Genomic DNA, 20,384 nt, shown 5'->3' with positions numbered 1-20,384 from the left:
AAGGGAGCGGATCCAAACCCTAAAGCACTCAAAGGACCAGTCCTCCACACAGACGTGTAAAAGAATTATTCAATTTATTCTGTGCTTATAGCATAGCATTACGCGTTTCGTATCTTCACACATACTTAATAATAGGTAAAACATACAAACCTTACAAGGATATTTAAAGAAACAACCACCAATGAGCCATCATACTTAATTAGCCCCTACCAATTAGAGGAAACATCCAGAGTCTGAGCCCAGGTGCCATCTTAGTACTCTCAGTTAATGAGAGTAATACAAAACAAACAAAGCTTTATGCATTAAAAACAATTACACAATACCTATGGATTTGAAGATAGAAAATAGAACAACTCAAAAGTCATGTTCATTGTTCATCCCCGGGGGGGAGTTACTTAATCTGCAATATTTTTGTAATTTTCCAAGTGCAAAAACCATAAAATCTACAAATACAAAAGCACAGCAAATAAAAGCTGTTGAAGTCATGTAGAAGTCAGTGGACGTTCCATTGCTTTTCCTGCAAAGATTAGTCTTTCATTCGTGATTTAATAGGTTTTCGGATTGATCTGGCAGATATTTTCATCAGTACTTTCTGTATTCAGGTCATTTAATAAATTAAAAGTAATTGTGATTTTAGAGAAATGTGGGAGAATGTATGTCGTCAATAGAAATATTCGCATTGCAAACAATTTTGACTTTCTAAACCAGTAGGATAGTGATTGCAAATTTTCTAATTTGCACCAGTGCACAGTGTATGTAATACTCCACCTCCAAGCACGTCTTAAAAGATCGGAATGAGATTTGGAAAATGCAATAAAAACCTAACGAAGATTATTATTACATTGCGACATGCACATTTTTATACTTCCTTGTGCACAAATTTATTCTCTTTGCAAATCATATTACATTTCCCCCATAAAATTTAACAGTAGTTTTAAAAACTTCTAAAACCATAAAAAAGAGGGTTTTGATATATCTGCCCCTAAATTTTATATGAAATAACGATTGTTTGGCATCTTAGTTGTAAAAAGGGCTGGGGGGGTGGGGCTTGAGCCCAAAAAGTCTGAAAAACTCTTAGTTCTTTTTAGGAAAGATAGTTCAACTTTTTGGGCCAAAGGAAAACAAAACATTAGCTCTGCTAGTGGAGAAATGCCGGTCACAGTTCTGGTTGCTTGACATAAATTTGAAAGGCAGATGCTTCTGGAGTTTTGTAGCCCAAAAAAAATATGTTTTTGAGCATTGCCAGTCATTTCCCTTGGTCTCCCATACATCTTAAGGAATCATTAAATCTTTTCTTTGACCCTCCCCATTTACCCAACTAATACAAAGAGTGTTGAGGTCATAAATATGGAAAAATATCCTCAAACTATTTTTGTGGAAAGCAAATGTATTTTTATGATGTAACTTTTCTTGCACAACAGTGTTGTCGATAGGGAAAGGAATCGTTTTAACAAGTTCCATTTGATGCCTTACAACTAACCTGAAGACTCACAATAGGTGCCATATTGAAATAATGATGAACAGATATTCCTTGAGAAACAAGGGTTAGGGTACACTGGCTTTTTCCCTTTTTGGCCGACTAAAGGACTAAACTGAAAAGGTAAACAGTGTGTGGACTGACAGGGGTGTTGCCACTTCAATTCTCACCAAATATAGAGGCACTTCATAACAAAAGACGGCTCAAGTGTCAAAAAAAAAGGCATGAAACAAAATGGACAGACATGGTTTAAAGATAAAACACAAGGACTGGGAGCCACATTGTGTTTAGCACGGTGAAGTCAAAAGTATCTGTCAATTTGCTGATTTCATGGACAGTTCAGTTGATCAGAAGCGCAGGAAAATAAAGACCAGAATCACAGAGAGCAAAAATGGAGAGATCATGGAGGATTAAATGAGACGGCATTTGCTTTTGTTGCACAGAATGTCTCTACAAGACAAGACAAGTGCATGCAAATCCAAGAATGAAACATGTAGTACATGCATCTACAAATGGCTTCAGGGAGAGGCGCTGCCACAATTGGCTCATAGAAACATGTTTAGAGCATTTATAATATCCGTTTTCCCTTTAAAGAAAGATTTCCCCTTTTAAAGGGATATACAATAATACACATCCCCTGGTAGATAAAGCGCAGAGTGTTCACAGAGACACTGCACTCGTACAGTCGCATCCCTCAAACTATTTCAAACTACTGCCCCTCAATAGCCACAATGTAGTGACCTGCCTAAGAAAATGCAAAGAACATGCACCTAGCCCCTGCCTGGATTACAGTTCTCAACATTATTTTATTCAAAGCCTACTCAAAATCCACTCAAGTCCTGCCCTGCCTAAACATGGCTACAAGGGGGAGACATTCCTCAATTAGGTGATAATTCCAGGGCGTGAGGTGGTTCCTGCAGTCATTGCAGGGTTTGTATATTGAAATTAGAAGGTTTAAAGCAAAGGAATTCGGAAACTTGGAAACGGATTTCACCGGATGAGATGATAACCACGTGGAAACCAACGTATTAAAATTGTACATACTTTATTGAACATCGCTCTGAAATCACATGCGGGCAGGGGATATGTGCTCAAAAGCAAAGGAATTGCCTCCTACCAAACTCCTGCTGCCAACATAGTCTCCAACTCACAAGTCTAAAATGCCATCAGTGTGTGTTAAATGAACTAATAGATGTATTTTAGGGAGCTTTTTGTGGCTAACCTATGACATTTCACCTGCTGCTGAGCCACAGTTCCTTTTACTGGTTGAGATAGAGACAAGTCCCATGACGTGGGTAGTCCTATTGCATTTGACAACTGCATCCCATGCAGCAGACAATTGTAATAGGAGTTTACAGGTGGGATCTGCCTTTGCTTTGAGCGAAGGTCCATTGCTGTACTGACTTTTACATGAATTCGATTTCCTCCATTCCAGAGAACTGGGCGCCTCCTATAGAATATTAATACAACTTCATGTAGTCCCTGATGTCATTAGGGTAACATTGGGCTATTACCATGGGAGTTATTTATCAAAGTCCAAATTTATCTCAACATGTTCTGCCAAAAACTCTGATCACATCAGCACTGTTTTTTTCATCGTATTTATTATTAGATTTTCCCGGAAATGTGGTTTGTGGGAAAAAAAAATCAGAGTTTCGCATTTTTTCCGGATTTTCCAATTGAAAACTCAGAAATCTACAGGGCATTGCACAAAACTCAGAAAAAATCTTTGGAACTTCTCCCACTGACTTACCGTATATACTCGAGTATAAGCCGAGTTTTTCAGTCCCCAAAATATGCTGAAAAACTCTACCTCGGCTTATACTCGGGTCAAGCGCAAAAACGGTCGCCGGCGTCCAAGAATAGTCGCCGGCGTCTAAGAATAGTCGCCGGCGTCCAAGAATAGTCTCCAAGAATATTCACCGACGTCAAGAATGGTCGCCAGCATCCAAAAACGAGACGCCGGCACCTCCAATGGGAGCAGAAACCCTAAATTTTTTGATTGAAACTTACCAGAAGCTGCTGCATTTCTCACCCTAGGCTTATACTCGAGTCAATAAGCTTTCCCAGTTTTTGGAGGTAAAATTAGGTACCTCAGCTTATACTCGGGACGGCTTATACTCGAGTATATACGGTATATGCAACCTTGACTGGTCTGAGATGCCAGATTTTCTGATTTGGACTTTTTCATCCTCTGGGTATAATAAATTCCCCAAAAAATTTTGATGTTTTTTTTTTTAAGAGTCTGTTTTTGTACTAAAAAAATCAAGATTTTTTTGGGGGGATTTTTGCATTCACAGTTTAGTAAATAACCCCCAAAATGTGTAAAATGTAACATTCTTTGACATCCAACTTAAGTTTGTTTGAATTTTTTAAATTAGAAGCGCCTTAGAAACTCCTTATTTGGCAACTGGAAGCCAGCTCTCAATCAAATAATTATATTTTTAAAAAATAATTGCCTTTTTCTGTATAATAATAAAACAGTAGCTTGTACTTGATCCCAACTAAGATATAATTAATCCTTATTGGAAGCAAAACCAGCCTATTGGCTTTATTTAATGTTATATTTTAGTAGCAAAATACAGTATTTTACCCAGATGAAGGGGCCTTGGTACTCCGAAAGCTTTTAATATATTTTTATTGTTAGCCAATATCAGTATCACTTCTATAATACTTTTTGTATTTGTTTTTTTGTTATTTTTAAAAGGAACCAATAGGGAGGGTAGGTAGTGAATGAGGCAAACGTGGAAGTGATAGATGCCGTTACCGTTGCTCATTTGGGCCATCAGCAATACCTGCCAGGCCAAGCTTAGTAAACGTTTGCCATGTTACAGTATAACAACTGTGTATTTTTTCAGGGTAAAAACAAAGTCAATATCCGTCTCACGTTTGTAGACAATTCTAAAAGGAATTAAAGTTCTATTACTACTTTAATAATTGTTTCCTTACTCAACATTTTTATAAATGAGTCATTGTACTTACTCATCAAGATCCTCCTCGTCTTGCCTGGCTTTGTTAGCATAGAGGTACTTGCTCATATCCACAGGGCGGGTGTTTTTTCTCTTTGCTGGTTGAGGTGGAGAGTCCTCACTAAGCTCAAGAGCCTGGTCTTGCTCTGTATCTGGCTCATCAAAAGGATTTATATAAACCTCATGCTTGGGTTCTTTAAATGGATTGTAGTCATCAAATAAGTCATCAGACTTTGAAGGCGCTTGCTCGGAAGGATGTTCTAATCAACAAATAATCCAGTCAAAATGTTTTTCGTTTACAAAGGGGTCATTAAATCATCAAGAAGATAAGTAAAAAGACTCATTTATGATCTCTACAAGTAGTGCATTAAAACAGAACCTTTTCTATCTAATTGCTATCCACTAGCATTGGCTTGCACCTCTATGTGCACCTCTATACTTGTTCATTTGTCATACATTAAAGCATGGGACACTAATTATGCATAGGGTGATTTTATAGAGACACTGCACATGTTCAACATTGATTTGACTAGGAAAACTGGGCAGCAAACTGGAAAATGAGGTTCAATGTTGATAAATGCAGGTTATGCACTAAGCCTTAAAAATGAATTCGGCTAAAAATGGTCTATTTTCTATAGTGAACTTATTGCACGAGGCTAAAGTTTGAGCTTGTCAATAGCAGCAATGATCCAGGACTTCAAACTTGTCACAGGGGGTCACCATCTTGGAAAGTGTCTGTGACACTCACATGCTCAGTGGGCTCTGATTGGCTGTTGAGAAGCTAAGCTTAGGGCTCGTCACTAATTATCCAGCAGAAAATGAGCTTACCTGGCTCTAATATAAGCTGATGCTACAGGTTTGCTGATTATTCAATTCTGATGCTAATTGCACTGGTTTCTGTGCTGCCATGTAGTAATTATGTGTATTAATTACTAATCAGCCTTATATTGTGACATTTCTATTCTATGTGTACTGTATATTGTGAGTGGCTCCCTAAGCTCAGTAAGTGACAGCAGCACAGAGCATGTGAATCAGTGAATCAGCAGAAAAGAAGATGGGGAGCTACTGGGGCATCTTTGGAGACACAGATCTTTACTGCTAAAGGGCTGTGGTTGCCTTAGGCTGGTTCAGATGCAAAAAACATCATGTACAACATTTCTACCTACTTCTTTAGTTTAGCTTTAGTTCTCCTTTAATGCCTTTAAGAGTGGCTATGTTGATATGCATGGACCCTGGGTGTCATTTGGAGGGGTTGAACTTGATGACCTTTGGTGTTTTTTCAAGCTATGTAACTATGTAAGAGCTGTCCCAATATATACCGGGGTTACACATATTTTACCCTGTGTTTTCAGGGATACAGTCTTGTACCCCATATGTTTAAAAAACAAAACATTTTAGAATGGCGACCTTGCTTAAAATTTTAACTGCTCGCATACAGGTAAAACAAAGAAAAGTGGTGATTTTTTTATTGGTTGGATAGAGGATCATTAATCAGACTCCCTGGTTATTCCAGCATTTCACATATTGCTAAAGGCACAATAAAGAACAGTCACATGATTCAATTTCATACCTACAAAACTGTCCCCAAAATAAATAATTATTAAGATACAGACGAGGATAAAAGTTGCTCAGTTTAAGTTAACCAGCTATATTCTCAGGACATACATGTCCGAAAAAACAGAATATCGAAATTTCAGTTTTTACCTTCCACGTCAGGATCGCTAAACGGATTGAAATCTGTCACATCAGAACTTTCAAGTGGGTCGGAGGTTGAGTTCCTCAAATCTCTTTCCTCTTCATCCAGAAAGTTTAATTTATTTATAAGCTCTAAGAACAAAGAAAAGCAGAATTCAAATCCCCAAGGAGGAAAAATAACATTACAGGGTTATATAAAAGTATGTTCTGCAGTGATTGCAACAATTACTGAATGAAATGATCATGTCACTTAGCAAGGAAAAACACCCAACCATAACACATTAAAGGAATGGTAACACCAAAAACTTAAAGGAATGACTGTAATGTAGTGTTGCTCTACACTGGTACAATTGGTGTGTTTGCTTCAGAAACTCTACTATAGTTTATATAAACAAGCTGCTGTGTAGCCATGGGGGCAGCCATTCAAGCACAGGATACACAGTAGATAACAGATAAGTACTACTATAGTTTATATAAACAAGCTGCTGTGTAGCCATGGGGGCAGCCATTCAAGCACAGGATACACAGTAGATAACAGATAAGTACTACTATAGTTTATATAAACAAGCTGCTGTGTAGCCATGGAGGCAGCCATTCATGTGTATCCTGTGCTTGAATGGCTACACAGCAGCTTGTTTATATAAACTATAGTAGTACTTATCTGTTATCTACTGTGTATCCTGTGCTTGAATGGCTGCCCCATGGCTACACAGCAGCTTGTTTATATAAACTATAGTAGTACTTATCTGTTATCTACTGTGTATCCTGTGCTTGAATGGCTGCTTGTTTATATAAACTATAGTAGTACTTATCTGTTATCTACTGTGTATCCTGTGCTTGAATGGCTGCCCCCATGGCCTACACGGCAGCTTGTTTATATAAACTATAGTAGTACTTATCTGTTATCTACTGTGTATCCTGTGCTTGAATGGCTGCCCCCATGGCTACACGGCAGCTTGTTTATATAAACTATAGTAGTACTTATCTGTTATCTACTGTGTATCCTGTGCTTGAATGGCTGCCCCCATGGCCTACACGGCAGCTTGTTTATATAAACTATAGTAGTACTTATCTGTTATCTACTGTGTATCCTGTGCTTGAATGGCTGCCCCCATGGCTACACAGCAGCTTGTTTATATAAACTATAGTAGTACTTGTCTGTTATCTACTGTGTATCCTGTGCTTGAATGGCTGCCCCCATGGCTACACAGCAGCTTGTTTATATAAACTATAGTAGTACTTATCTGTTATCTACTGTGTATCCTGTGCTTGAATGGCTGCCCCCATGGCTACACAGCAGCTTGTTTATATAAAGTATAGTAGTACTTATCTGTTATCTACTGTGTATCCTGTGCTTGAATGGCTGCCCCCATGGCTACACAGCAGCTTGTTTATATCAATTATTGTAGAGTTTCTGAAGCAAATACATCAGTTTTACCAGTTCAGTACAACAAAACATAATATTTTCATTTCTTTAAATTACTTTCATTTTGTAGTGTTACTGTTCCTTTAAGAGTTACCGAATGCATAAAAAATGAATCATAAAACATTAGGCATAACTGGTGCTTGAAATCAATGATTATTTTATAGAAAGTTATATTTTCATGAAGCGGGGCTCATGCAGAATCAATGGTCGAGCAACGTTTAAACTTTACAGTACAGACACAGACATGGGGAGATGTACAATTTTGCTGCAGATGCAGAAAAGGTGAAAGATGCATAAATAATACACAATACATGCTGAACTGTGCGCTGCTGGTGCCACCATGTGCTGCAAGCGTTGAGTAAATTTTCAACAATGCACTATACGCTGTGCTGCAACTCTATTTACCACTTCTGACGTTGTATAGACTTCTCTCTGCAGTGTGGAAATTAAAGGATACTAAACCTTAAAAATGAATATGCTTTACCATATATGAGTAATCAGTTGTAGAAGCTCTCTCTGTTTGTTTAGGATAGCAGCTGCCATATTAGCTTGGTGTGACATCACTTCCTGCCTGAGTCTCTCCCTGCTCTCTCATAGCTCTGTGCTCAGATTACAGGTGGGAGAGAGGAACAAACTGAGCATGCTCAAGCCCTAGTCCTGGAGGTTTAAGCTGAAAACAGTTAGTCTGATACAGAAGCCCATGAGTACACAATAGAAGGAAAGAAATGTGCTGTTTGACAGAGGACTCAGAGCAGCATTACTTTGAGGGGTTACTGGTGTATTTATATAGACCTTTCTGATAAAGCTTACTTAATTCTAGCCTTTCCTTCTCCTTTAAGCACAGGTGACATTATGTGTCATTATATGTATATACTGTGTGCCAGTGCCATGAAACAAAATTAACCAGCAAAACACAATGGGTAAAAATGGGTAGAAAAAAAAGCCCTTCCACATGTGTATGTACAGTACAAAGGAGCTACAATTTAGATTGTGATTGTCATAGAGGCAAAACAAGTGACAAAGGCAAATCTGGATTGTTTTATCATTCAGAACCATTCAGCAAAATGAATCCTTATAATGTTCTTTATCAGTAGATAGAAGTAATGTCCCATTTAGATCCAACCGTTTTTTGTCTTTGTGACTTTGAAGGAAAAATGGTCTTGGCAGTGCAAAGAACTTACAATCAATTTCGGACTTTCCCACCTGGATACCAGGAAAATTCCCAGAAGGTCCAGGTGTCAGTGGGTCTCTTGCTTCGAAACATTTAGTCTATTAAATGGTCATTCCATATTTCTTTAAAGGGGAACTCCGGCTTCCAAACCAAAATTAGATAAAGAGGCCCCACATAACACAGAAACCCCTAATATCCCCATTACAGTTACCAGTTTCTTCACAAAGTCTGAATAAATGTCATTTTCTATGCTGAAATCCAGCTGTAACATTTCTTCTCTTTCTGCATCATTTGAAATCCTGGCAGGGAAGGAGGGACTAAACACTGATGTTACATATTGTACTTACAGACAGCATGCAAGAACTACATAACCCACAATGCATTGCACTGGGATGTTCCTTATTGAAATCACATGTGCAGGGAATTGTGGGGTTTGGAGGATACAGGCTGAGGACAGATGATACAAAGTAACAGTAGTCAGACAGCTCAGCAAAGTAGTCAGACAGATCAGCGGGAGAGCAGAGGGCTGGGCTTAGGGAACTATCAGAAACCATTAAAAATCTGTATATTTTTTATTGATGTATATTGCAAAGTTGCTTGAAATTATGTTTACTTTTCAAAAAGCTTAAGTTATGTTTATGTGGAGTTCCCCTTTAAGGGAATTAATAATGGAAGAATAGAGTATAGTAAGTAGAGAAAAAAGGAGGACTAGGAGAATAAAGAAGTGGAGTGAGGAGAGGAGGAATAATAGTGTGGAGAGTGGATTCACAGTGTAAGTTTTTCTGGTGGGCCCCTGGCATCCTAGTCGACACTGCATAAAATGAATGGCTATTGCCCTCCAGCAACTGTAGTGGGGCCTAGGAAAATGATGGATAAATGTGTACAGAACTGTCCACCAAGATTTTGGAGGCACATTTGAGCTGGTCAAACAGGCCGACAACAGCTGCTATATAGAAGGCACCCCAGAGTCAGAAAATGATTGACTCAAGTGTAACCTGACTGACTGATATCTGGCAGGGCCCCGGGTAAAGACTACATTGCACTTGCATGGGCCCTATTATGATACATTACTTGGCTAGTCAAATATTACCCTTTATAGCCTATCACCTGGTAGACTATATAGGCCTTCCAGGTATGAATATTGTATAGCAACCTCACCAACTTAGAACATCTTTTAGTACATGGCCACATTTTCCTCTAAAAAGCTACAGAGACAAATGCAGGCAAATCCAGATTTTTGACATTACTCTTTGCCTGTTGGCTGGACACTATGTGCTAAGATTGTAGCTGTGATATGTTCAGTACACAGACACCCAGCAACTACATAAATAATATAGGTAGCAACGTTAGAGTGGCAGGAATTAACATTAATTATATCTATAAAAGATAAAAACGACTGCATAACATGTCGGATAAAATACTCTATAACATGGTCACCATGCACACTGCTATTTACAGCCAACGTATCTGAGTTAGACTCTGTATTCAGTAGTCATCTTATCCTTATTGCGGACAAAAAGAAAACTGGACCTTTTTTGGCATAACATTTGCAGAAGCAGCATTTATATACACACACACATATATATATATATATATATATACACCTGACTTGGATGCACTAGAAATAACCAGAGAGAGCACTAAGGAAAGGCCACAAGTGAAACACAAGCAGGAAGCAAAGTGACAGGAAAACAATGAGAAAACAGGATGAAAATAGAGCAAAGATTATAAACCTTCACAAGGAGGAGATGATTTAGCTGAAGGTAAATGAGGTTGCTTTATGCAGACATCCTGGTCTTCAGACAAGTTGCTCAGGGCATTCAACTGGTTAACAATTTCTGCAAACAGAAGTCAGTCATGAAAGGTGTAAGACAAGTTATTACTGGGTAAACAGAGGCCTGAGCATCAGGTTAAACAGACAAAAGGGTTAGTGAGCAACAAGTTAGTATAACAGAGTCAGAAACAAACAGACTGTTGTCTGTCCAATAAAGACGTTGCTTAGAGCTCAATGAACATCTCCTGATGGATCACTAGGAAATAAGTCTTCCTATAAAACTACAAGGAGACAAGTCAGACAGGTGGACTTAACTGTGAAAAAGAGGGAGAGGAATGCAAGTACATTTTATCACATAATGAAAAACCACCACCGTGAATGTTACAACTTATTGTTTCACTTATTAATAATGTTATAAGAAGCAAATTTTCAATTTTTACCTTTAAGTTACGGCACGCATATGCAAATTAGGATTCGGATTCGGTTCAGCCGGGCAAAAGGATCCGGCCGAATCCGAATCCTGCTTAAAAAGGCTGAATCCCGAACCGAATTCTGGATTCGGTGTATCCCTACAAATAATCTTTGTTTTTTATGTGGAGCTTCCCACTATTTCAGTCGCTATATGGTTACTAGGGTCCCCTTAACCAAGAATAGCAACCGAGTATAAGGTACTGTGTTAGAGGAAAACTATACCCCCAAAATAAATACTGGAGCAACAGATAGTTTACATCATATTAAAGAATCTTACCAAACTGGTATATATATGTAAGTAAATATTGCTCTTTTACATCTTTTGCCTTCAACCACCATTTTGTGATGGTCTATGTGCTGCCTCAGAGATCACCTGACCAGAAATACTGCAGCTCTAACTGTAACAGGATGAGATCACCTGACCAGAAATACTGCAGCTCTTACTGTAACAGGAAGAGATGACCTGCCAATAAGACTTGTTTGTCCTCATTACTCCACTGCAGCGTTTTAAAGGAGACCTAAACCCTAAAAATGAATGTGGCTAAAAATGGCTTATTTCATATAGTGAACTTATTGCACGAGGCTAAAGTTTGAGCTTGTCAATAGCAGCAATGATCCAGGACTTCAAACTTGTCACAGGGGGTCACCATCTTGGAAAGTGTCTGTGACACTCACATGCTCAGTGGGCTCTGATTGGCTGTTGAGAAGCTAAGCTTAGGGATCGTCACTAATTATCCAGCAGCACAAAATGAGCTTCCCTGGCTGTAATATAAGCTGATGCTACAGGTTTGCTGATTATTCAATTCTGATGCTAATTGCACTGGTTTCTGTGCTGCCATGTAGTAATTATGTGTATTAATTACTAATCAGCCTTATATTGTGACATTTCTATTCTATGTGTACTGTATATTGTGAGTGGCTCCCTAAGCTCAGTAAGTGACAGCAGCACAGAGCATGTGAATCAGTGAATAAGCAGAAAAGAAGATGGGGAGCTACTGGGGCATCTTTTGAGACACAGATCTTTACTGCTAAAGGGCTGTGGTTGCCTTGGGCTGTTACAAAAGCATAAAAACATCATGTACAACTTTAGTTAAGCTTTAGTTCTCCTTTAATAAACAGCTATGTGTCACAGGCTAGACCTCCTTGCCTTACAGCTTTATAGTAAAGGCTACTGCAGTGTCATTGGTGAATAAAGAGAGAAGGCGCACACCCTTAAATCGAACTACGGGGTGCTAATCCATAGGTGACTCCCCATAAGGGTCTCCATATCGATTTGCAAATATTGAAAATAATGGATAGCACACCCGATTTGAAAAGCAAAATAAATTTATTACAAAAAGAAGAAACAAATAAGCAAAAATAATATACAAAACATAATTGAAAATAAAAAATAATTGAAAATAAAAAGGTGAGCCTTATTATTTTCAATTATGTTTTGTATATTATTTTTGCTTATTTCTTTTTGTAATAAATTTATTTTGCTTTTCAAATCGGGTGTGTTATCCATTATTTTCAATATTTGCAGTCTCATTGGTGAGCGGAACATGTTGGGTGGCCCAACAGTATTGCCCTGCAGAGTTACACTGAAATAAAGAAGGTAGGACTGATTATACTGTGACACATTTCAAAAGATAAAGAGATCACTTAGTGTCACTCAAATGATATTGTTTGGTAGCCAATTAAAATCTCATTAAAATGTCAAGGTTATGGAAAGAGATCCCGGCACGCAAGGGAAACGCCAGTTATTTTATTGCTGTATCTGCTATAGGTCACATGTCACTGCTAATTGTTCTGATGTGAATATTCTATTAGTCTGATTGGCTACTCACAGCCCACATTGGTTATACATAGACTGGCACAGAAGGGTTACAGTAATACTCACACCCTAAACAAACACACCTAGAAATGATTAGTCTTCCTGAAGAGAACACAATCAATCACAGGTTAATAGAGTGCAGCTTTAATAGGCCCTGGAAGTCTAACTGGTGCAACTAGAATCTCACAGGTCTACGAATGTCCCAATAATAAGGTCAAATATCAAGGTTGGTGTAACAGCACAAGTGTCTGCATGTTCACTTCCAATCACTGCCTACAAACTACTCATATTTATATATATATATATATATATATATATATATATATATATATATATATATATATATTTGTTACCCCACTGAGCCCACAATTGTACATTCTTACAGACAATTTGTTTTTTTTTTCTTGATTTGATTTCAACTTTAACAACTTTTGACAAGGGAAAAATTAATGAATAATTAAAGGAGAAGGAAAGGTAAAAACTAAGTAAGCCTTAACAGAAAGGTCCATCTAAATATACCAGTAAACCCCCAAAGTAATGTTGCTCTGAGTCCCCTGTCAAAAGAAGCACTGGATTTCTTTCCTTCTATTGTGTACTCTTGGGCTTCTGTATCAGACTTCCTGTTTTCAGCTTAAACCTCATTGCCCTGGGCAAGAGCATGCTCAGTTTGCTCCTCTTCCCCCCCCCTCCCTTCTCTACTGTAATCTGAGCCCAGAGCAGGGAGAGACTCAGGCAGGAAGTGATGTCACACCACATTAATACTGGAGCTCCTATCCTAAACAAACAGAGAGTTTCTAGAGCTTTTTACTAAGGTATGGTAAAACATTATACAGAATAAATATAGCATTCTAGCTTGCACTATTGCAGCTAATCTATTGGCAATAAAATGCCTCTGTAGCTTTCCTTCTCCTTTAAGAGTTTTGTATCTTGTAGACAAAGGGAAGATCTTAATAAGTTTACGATTTTCTGTTTTAATTTAGTGGTTTTCCAGACTTGTATTTATTATGCCGCAAAATGCAAATGTGATCTGGTTACAAGGGCTAACGACCTCATAAATTGCTGACTTTTAATTATCTACTTTTGCTTATCTTTTACCAACCACTTTTAAAGCCTAACAAAAGACACTCACAGCAAAAGGAATAAAACAAAAACAAGTGTGGGACTTGTTATCCAGAATGTCTGGGACCTTGAGTTTTCCAGATAAACACCAGCTCTACTAGAGTCTAAGAGACAGATTTATCAAGGGTCGAATTTCGAATTCATGGGAGTTTTGTAAAACTCCTATAAACTCCCACGAACTTGAAATCCAACCAATCGAAATTTATTAAAAAAAATAAAATGTTCTAAACTCGGGTGAATATGATCGATCTGAAAACTCTAATCAAATTCAATTTGAGTTTTAAAAACTTGATTCAAGTTTTTTCTCCAAAAAAAACTTGAATGTCAGGAAGGCTGCAAACAATTCCAAATTGACCTCAGGACATCTCCCTATGACTAAAACAGCAATTCGGCAGGTTTTAGGTGGGTAAATAGTCAAATCTGAGTTCTTAAAAGGGCCAGAGAATGATAGATCTCAAAAATCAAATTCGAATTTTAAGTTCTTAAAGGGCCAGAGTATGATAAATCTCAAAAATCAAATTCGAATTTTTTAGGGATGCACAGAATCCACTATTTTGGATTTGGCCAAACCCCCGAATCCTTCGCGAAAGATTCGGGCAAATACCGAACCTGAATCCTTATTTGCATATGCAAATTAGGAGTGGGAAGAGGAAAACATTTTTTAATTCCTTATTTTTTGTGACAAAAAAATCAGGTGATTTCCCTCTCTGCCCCTAATTTGCATATACAAATTAGGATTTGGTTCGGCCAGGCAGAAGGATTCGACCGAATCCGAATCCGGCTGAAAAAAGATGGACTGGTGCTTCCCTAGAATTTTTAAAAAACTTGAATCCAATTTTAACAATTCCCTAGTCGAATGTGACAGTTTTGGTCATAAAAAAACTCAAAACTTCGAATTCAAAATTCAAATCTTCAATTCGACCCTTGATAATTCAGCCGACAAGTCTACTAGAAAATCATGTAAACATGAAATAAAGCCAATAGGCTGGTTTTGCCTCCAATAAGGATTAATTATATCTTAGTTGGGATCAAGTACAAGTTACTGTTTTATTATTACAGGGAAAAAGGAAATAGCTTTTAAATTTTGGATATTTGAATTAGAATAAGTCTATGGGCTGCCTTTCGTAAATCAGAGCTTTCTCGATCAACGGTTTCCAGTGAACAGATCCCATACCTGTATGAAAAAAAAACCCAGCTATAAAAAGTGTCTTGGAATATCATTGGCTAAATCTAAAAGTGCAGCCATGTAAGCCTCGAGAAGCGACTGCTGGTGCATTATAGACAGGTATGGAGTAGGGCAAAGAACAAAGAAGGTATGTTTTGCTTTTGGGGGGGGCAGTAAAGGCACAGGGTTGATTGTTGGGGGAAGGGGGGCTACAGATGCTGTAGTTAGAGATATAAAAAAGCAACACAATATTTTTAGGACATATCTCACCCCAGGGCCAAAATCTGAGCCATATAAAGTGGAGGGGCCCAACGGAAAGCCCTTTCCTAGAACATGGTGAAGATACTTCAGGATCTCAATGAAAGTAAAAACCCTTCCATGCTATTTAGAGCACAGGGCTTTAGTCTACAAATATTTCAAAGACTTTACAGCAAAATACTGCTTTCTTTGTGGACAGGAATCGCATTCTTATGGTATTTCATTCAGCAAATGGAATGTTAATCCGATTTGGGCAGGATTCCAGCAAAGGTCAAATAATCCTGTCAGCTCATGTCCCACCTGTAAACAAACAGACATATGGGCATTTGCAGCCCAGACATGGAAGGACCAAAACAATTTGCATTCCTGTTTGGGTTAAAAAGAAAAATCTATCTTTAAGATGTTATGCTTTAATATTTGTGAGTGGAATGTTTTTTCTATAAATACAGAGCTAATTTTAAAGGCAACATGGATAGTAAGTAGAGTAGAAGTGAGAGCAGAGCCTTAGCCTTCCCTGGGAACTCTGACATATTAAATACAATATATGTTTCATGCATGATAAAAATAATTGCCAGGGTTGAGTATTTTGGGCAGAAATATTGGCGTACTACATTTGATTTAGGGAAATAACCAATTGGTCCAAGGCTTAAGGTGCCATAGACAAAAACAATTACAATCTTTCTTGGAAAAGATGTTTCCAAAAAAGATTGTTTGTTTCAATACACACGTGTAGAGCGTGTATCACACGTGCATCTTCAGATAAACAGGTAGAAACAATACAATTCTACCTGTATCTGACCATTCAGCACTAACAATGGCTGATGTTTGGGCGCTTTCAAAGGCACCCGATCACAATTTTTCATCCAGCACCGATCAAAGAGTCGACCGATATTTATGTCTTCTGTCAATATCTCTTTTCCCACCATACACGCCCCGAATACTGGACGAAAATGCGTTTTGTACATTATCTGTGCATTTATGGCCACCTTTAGGCCTACTGGATTTATTATCAAACAAGAGTTTGTGCACAAAATGCAAAATTACATTACTTAAAATTATCCTTCGCTTTTGGCAATGGAAATCGTTCTATATACTGACAATTTTTGGTTCAAAATATGCACATTCATCTCTTGAGAATCCATCCTTGACATGCCAGCAATAGAAGAGAATTTGGGGCATTTGACTTAGTGTTTTCTGGGTGGAGGGGAAAACAAAATTTGAAAAATACTCTGTACCCCAGGTAACCAAATATTAAAATTCATCAGTTGGTTCCAGAGTGATATTGAGTAATCTAAAAGAAGTTAGATCCAATTACAAACAACCATGAAGAATCTTTCAGTTGTAAGTCATATTTAGTTTAAGTTTTACCATTCTACACTGGAAATCCTTTCTGAATTTGTGTGAATTTGTTATTTAAAACAACATTTTCATTCTTTGAGGTCAATTGCCCTTTAAACCACAGAAACCAGATGCGCGAAGATTTTCGCTTATGTTGGTTATTTTGGTGGCACAGGAGAAAATGGTGGAACCATTATACATTAACACAGGGTATGAGGATGTAGAATACACAGCCCCAAAGACTAGAAGATCCATTTTAATGGCACAGTCTTTAAAGAATGCTTTTAATTACTTGCACAGAAATGAACAACTTTCATACTAGAAACCACATTTTAGTTTATTTTGGGCAAGTGCTCACCTGTAATTTTAGCCGTTTTCTCCTCCTGGTTCACGCGGTTCTCCTCATCTTCTTCATTGTCTTCTTCAAAATCATCCAGGTTTCCTATATCAGCTTGCTTCATACTCATCAAGCTTGCCAGACTCTGCATATCTTCATCACTTCAGCCATAAAAAGAAAAAAGTCAATATAAAAACATTTATCTGTCAGATACACCTACGGGGTTATTTATTAAAGTTCAAATGCAAAAGACTTGAAAAATGTTAGGTTTTTTTTTTTACTAGAATCCATATTTTATGTGAAAAAAAAAATCTTGAATTTTTCGGGATTTATTATACCCCAAAGATGGAAAAAGTCTGACTCCGACCTGCTGAGGTTGTCTACAAGTCAATGGGAGAAGTCCTGAAGATATCCTGATCTGAACTGGGTTTCGTGTAATCATCCAAAGATTTCGTGGTTTTCGGGCAAAATTTCCATAAAATTCGTACAATCCGAATCTTTTCGAGCTTTTTCACGCACAGGAAATTTTCAGTAAAATGTATTGACAAATAAGGGGAAATAACCCGTGTGGATTTGGTCGGAGTATATTTCAGAAATAAATTAAATAAATTTGTATTTTGATAAATAACCCCCTACTGTATTTGAATATTTAGATACTCTTCTTGCCAGTCTTTATTCTTCCCTTGTTATTGATTACAAAAATACCATTCTTTAACGATTGTAGCCATTATAATTAGTTACAATATTTCTGTAACTGTATGTGGTTAGTGCGCTACTATTTTATTATTGTGAAGACCAATTGGGGCAAATTCCACTTAAAGAAACACAAAGACTCAACAGTCAACAAATTAGGGATGTACCGAATCCAGGATTTGGTTCGGGATTCAGCCTTTTAAAGCAGGATTAGGATTCAGCCGAATCCTTCTGCCTGGCCAAACCAAATCCAAATTTGCATATGCAAATTAGGGTCAGGGAGGGAAATCGTGTGACTTTTTGTTATAACACAAGGAAGTAAAAAATGTTTCCCCCTTCCCACCCCTAATTTGCATATTCCATTTGATATTTGGCTGAATCTTTCGCAAAGGATTCAGGGGTCCGGCTGAATCCAAAATAGTGCATTCGGCGCATCCCTATTACAAATGAATATTTATAATATCAAAAGTCGTGCTTCTTCCATGAAGTTATAAAAATAGAGCAACAGTTAAAAGACCTGGAATGATGGTCAGGAAGTAAATACCAAGAAATACATTTACATTCCATAGAAGACAAAAACCGGGACATGGGAACATTGCAAGATTAGAATTGAAAAATCTGGTTTTCCAACAAAATTTTCCTTTGTGCTACAAATTGCTTTTAGTCATAAAGAAAAAGCTGTACTGGGATGCTGTACCCCTTGAAAGAAACCAAATGAACAAAGATCAGTCACTCAATACATTTTGCTAAAAGCAAGTTATGGAAAGAAGAAGCTAAAAAAAAATAGATTAAAGAAAAATGTCACAGGTAATCGCAGCAAGACATTGCTTTCCTACGCTAAGTGCTAAGGGCTAAGTGCTGGGTACATTAGACTCAGGGAGTTTTTTTTCCCAGCAGGGTTCTGACATTCCATTATTTGTAAAAGTATCGGTTACTGAGGCAAAGAAATAAATGTATTTGTATTTTTTATTATGCGCAATGCTTTCAGAAATTAAACAAATGATAACCTGCGTATTGTCTGATGCAATGCTGCCTCTTTAATGATAAATGCCTCTGATTGCTATTCTATACCATCCACTCTTGTCACCAAACTTTTCTTTCTACACCATCAACACTGGCCACTCAAATAGACTTTTTATGCCTCCCAAGGAATCTGCCAATTTTAATATCGGTGGAGATGATTACTGGATAGCACACAATTAAACGTTGTTAGGCAACAACACTGAACATTATTAAATGCACAAAACAACTGCACAGATAAATGGGGAAATACAGAGATTGACAATACAATAATTTACATAAATCTATACAAACAAACAATGTACAGCTTAAAAAAAGAGCAGAGAGTGAAATTAATGTTTCAGTGTTTGGGTTATTTTGTCTCCTGTGTAACTAGAGAAAAACTGTGGGAGACACACAAAAGCCATTTTTTTCCTCAGAAAATTTTGTTTTTCCTGCATTAACATTATAAGGGGTTATTTAAAGGGCATGTAAAGCGTAAAATAGAATAAGGCTAGAAATGCTGTATTTTGTATATTAAATATAAACATGAACTTACTTCACCACAAGCCTAATCAAACAAATAATTTATGCTTTCAAAGTTGTCTACAGGGGGTCAAATCTTGTAACTTTGTTATACATCTTTGCAAGACCAAGACTGTGCACATGCTCAGTGTGATCTGGGCTGCTTAGGGATTGTCATAAACAAAGCTGCTTGAGTTCTGCATGGCTGGGAAGTAAGGCGGGGGCTCCCCCTGCTGTTCATAAGTATGATTGTTTCCCTGCAGAGTAGTTAGGAACCGTCTGACAATTCCTATCCACAGCAGTAAATGAAGGGAGAATTTCACTGCATACAGTCAGGTTTCTTATAAAAACCGTACACATTTTTTAATTAAAGTATATTGGAGATAGGTTTCTTTTTCATTAAAGAAAGTAAAAATGGGATTTTATTTTTATTTTGCCTTTACATGCCCTTTAAGTCTGAATGCAAAAAACTAAAAAAATTTAAGTTTTTTTACTATAAAATCTAAATTTGTGGGAAACAAATTACATTTTTTGGGATATTTTTAAATCCAATGCTGCAGAATCCGAAAATCCAGCATCTCAGACCTGCCCAGGTTGTATATAAGTCAATGGGAGAGGTCCCTATCCTATTTGGAAGTAAAACAAAACAGAGGCGCCAAAAGGATAAAAATAGCTAAAAGCACTTAAAAACCCAATGGGTAATTCAGAGGAGGTAGTAATAAACTTACCTCCTCCAAGCAGACACCAACAAAAGTGGTAATTTTCAATAGTAGTTTATTCACAAAACTGTATTGCAAAACGCGTTTCGCAGGCATTTCCTGCTTCATCAGGCAATATGGAGCGGGAGCAAAAACCAACTAAAAAAATACAGAGACAGGCAAATTTATAAAATATTATTATATACAGCTGTTCAGATTATGGGTAAGTGTGCATACTAAGTGATGCCCTTGGGCCAAGGATATGGGAGGGAGGGGAAACAAGGGGAGGAGAAATAGTTCACAGCATGGGAAAACAAGTGCTGATGGACATGGGGGATAGGCTACTAGTATATATTATCTAAATTGGGAACCAAGTATCTTGGTGGGAGACATAATAGGGGACATACAATAGTAACATAATAAAGAATGTAACCTAAGGTATATTTAAAACCA

General features: G+C 37.5%; 1 protein-coding gene across 8 annotated transcripts in view; it reads right to left on the bottom strand.

Moving 5' to 3' along the window:
- LOC108717620 (EH domain-binding protein 1) overlaps positions 1 to 20,384 on the bottom strand; it is a 160,779-nt gene that overhangs the window by 102,610 nt on the left and 37,785 nt on the right. For 5 of the 8 annotated variants that reach the window (XM_041564169.1, XM_041564171.1, XM_018264831.2 and 2 more), the window contains exons 7-10: positions 17,038 to 17,177; positions 10,472 to 10,576; positions 6,151 to 6,273; positions 4,460 to 4,706 (exon numbers count right to left, since the gene is read on the bottom strand). In XM_041564169.1, the coding sequence (XP_041420103.1) occupies positions 4,460 to 4,706; positions 6,151 to 6,273; positions 10,472 to 10,576; positions 17,038 to 17,177 (615 nt within the window). The remainder of the gene's footprint in view (positions 1 to 4,459; positions 4,707 to 6,150; positions 6,274 to 10,471; positions 10,577 to 17,037; positions 17,178 to 20,384) is intronic. The other 3 variants (XM_018264827.2, XM_018264830.2, XM_041564172.1) reach the window with 1 other exon arrangement.

The sequence above is a fragment of the Xenopus laevis genome, chromosome 5S (genome assembly GCF_017654675.1).
Source record: "Xenopus laevis strain J_2021 chromosome 5S, Xenopus_laevis_v10.1, whole genome shotgun sequence".
NCBI lineage: Eukaryota > Metazoa > Chordata > Amphibia > Anura > Pipidae > Xenopus > Xenopus laevis.
Note: the sequence above shows the minus strand (reverse complement) of the source record. Positions and strands in the feature narration are given on the sequence as shown.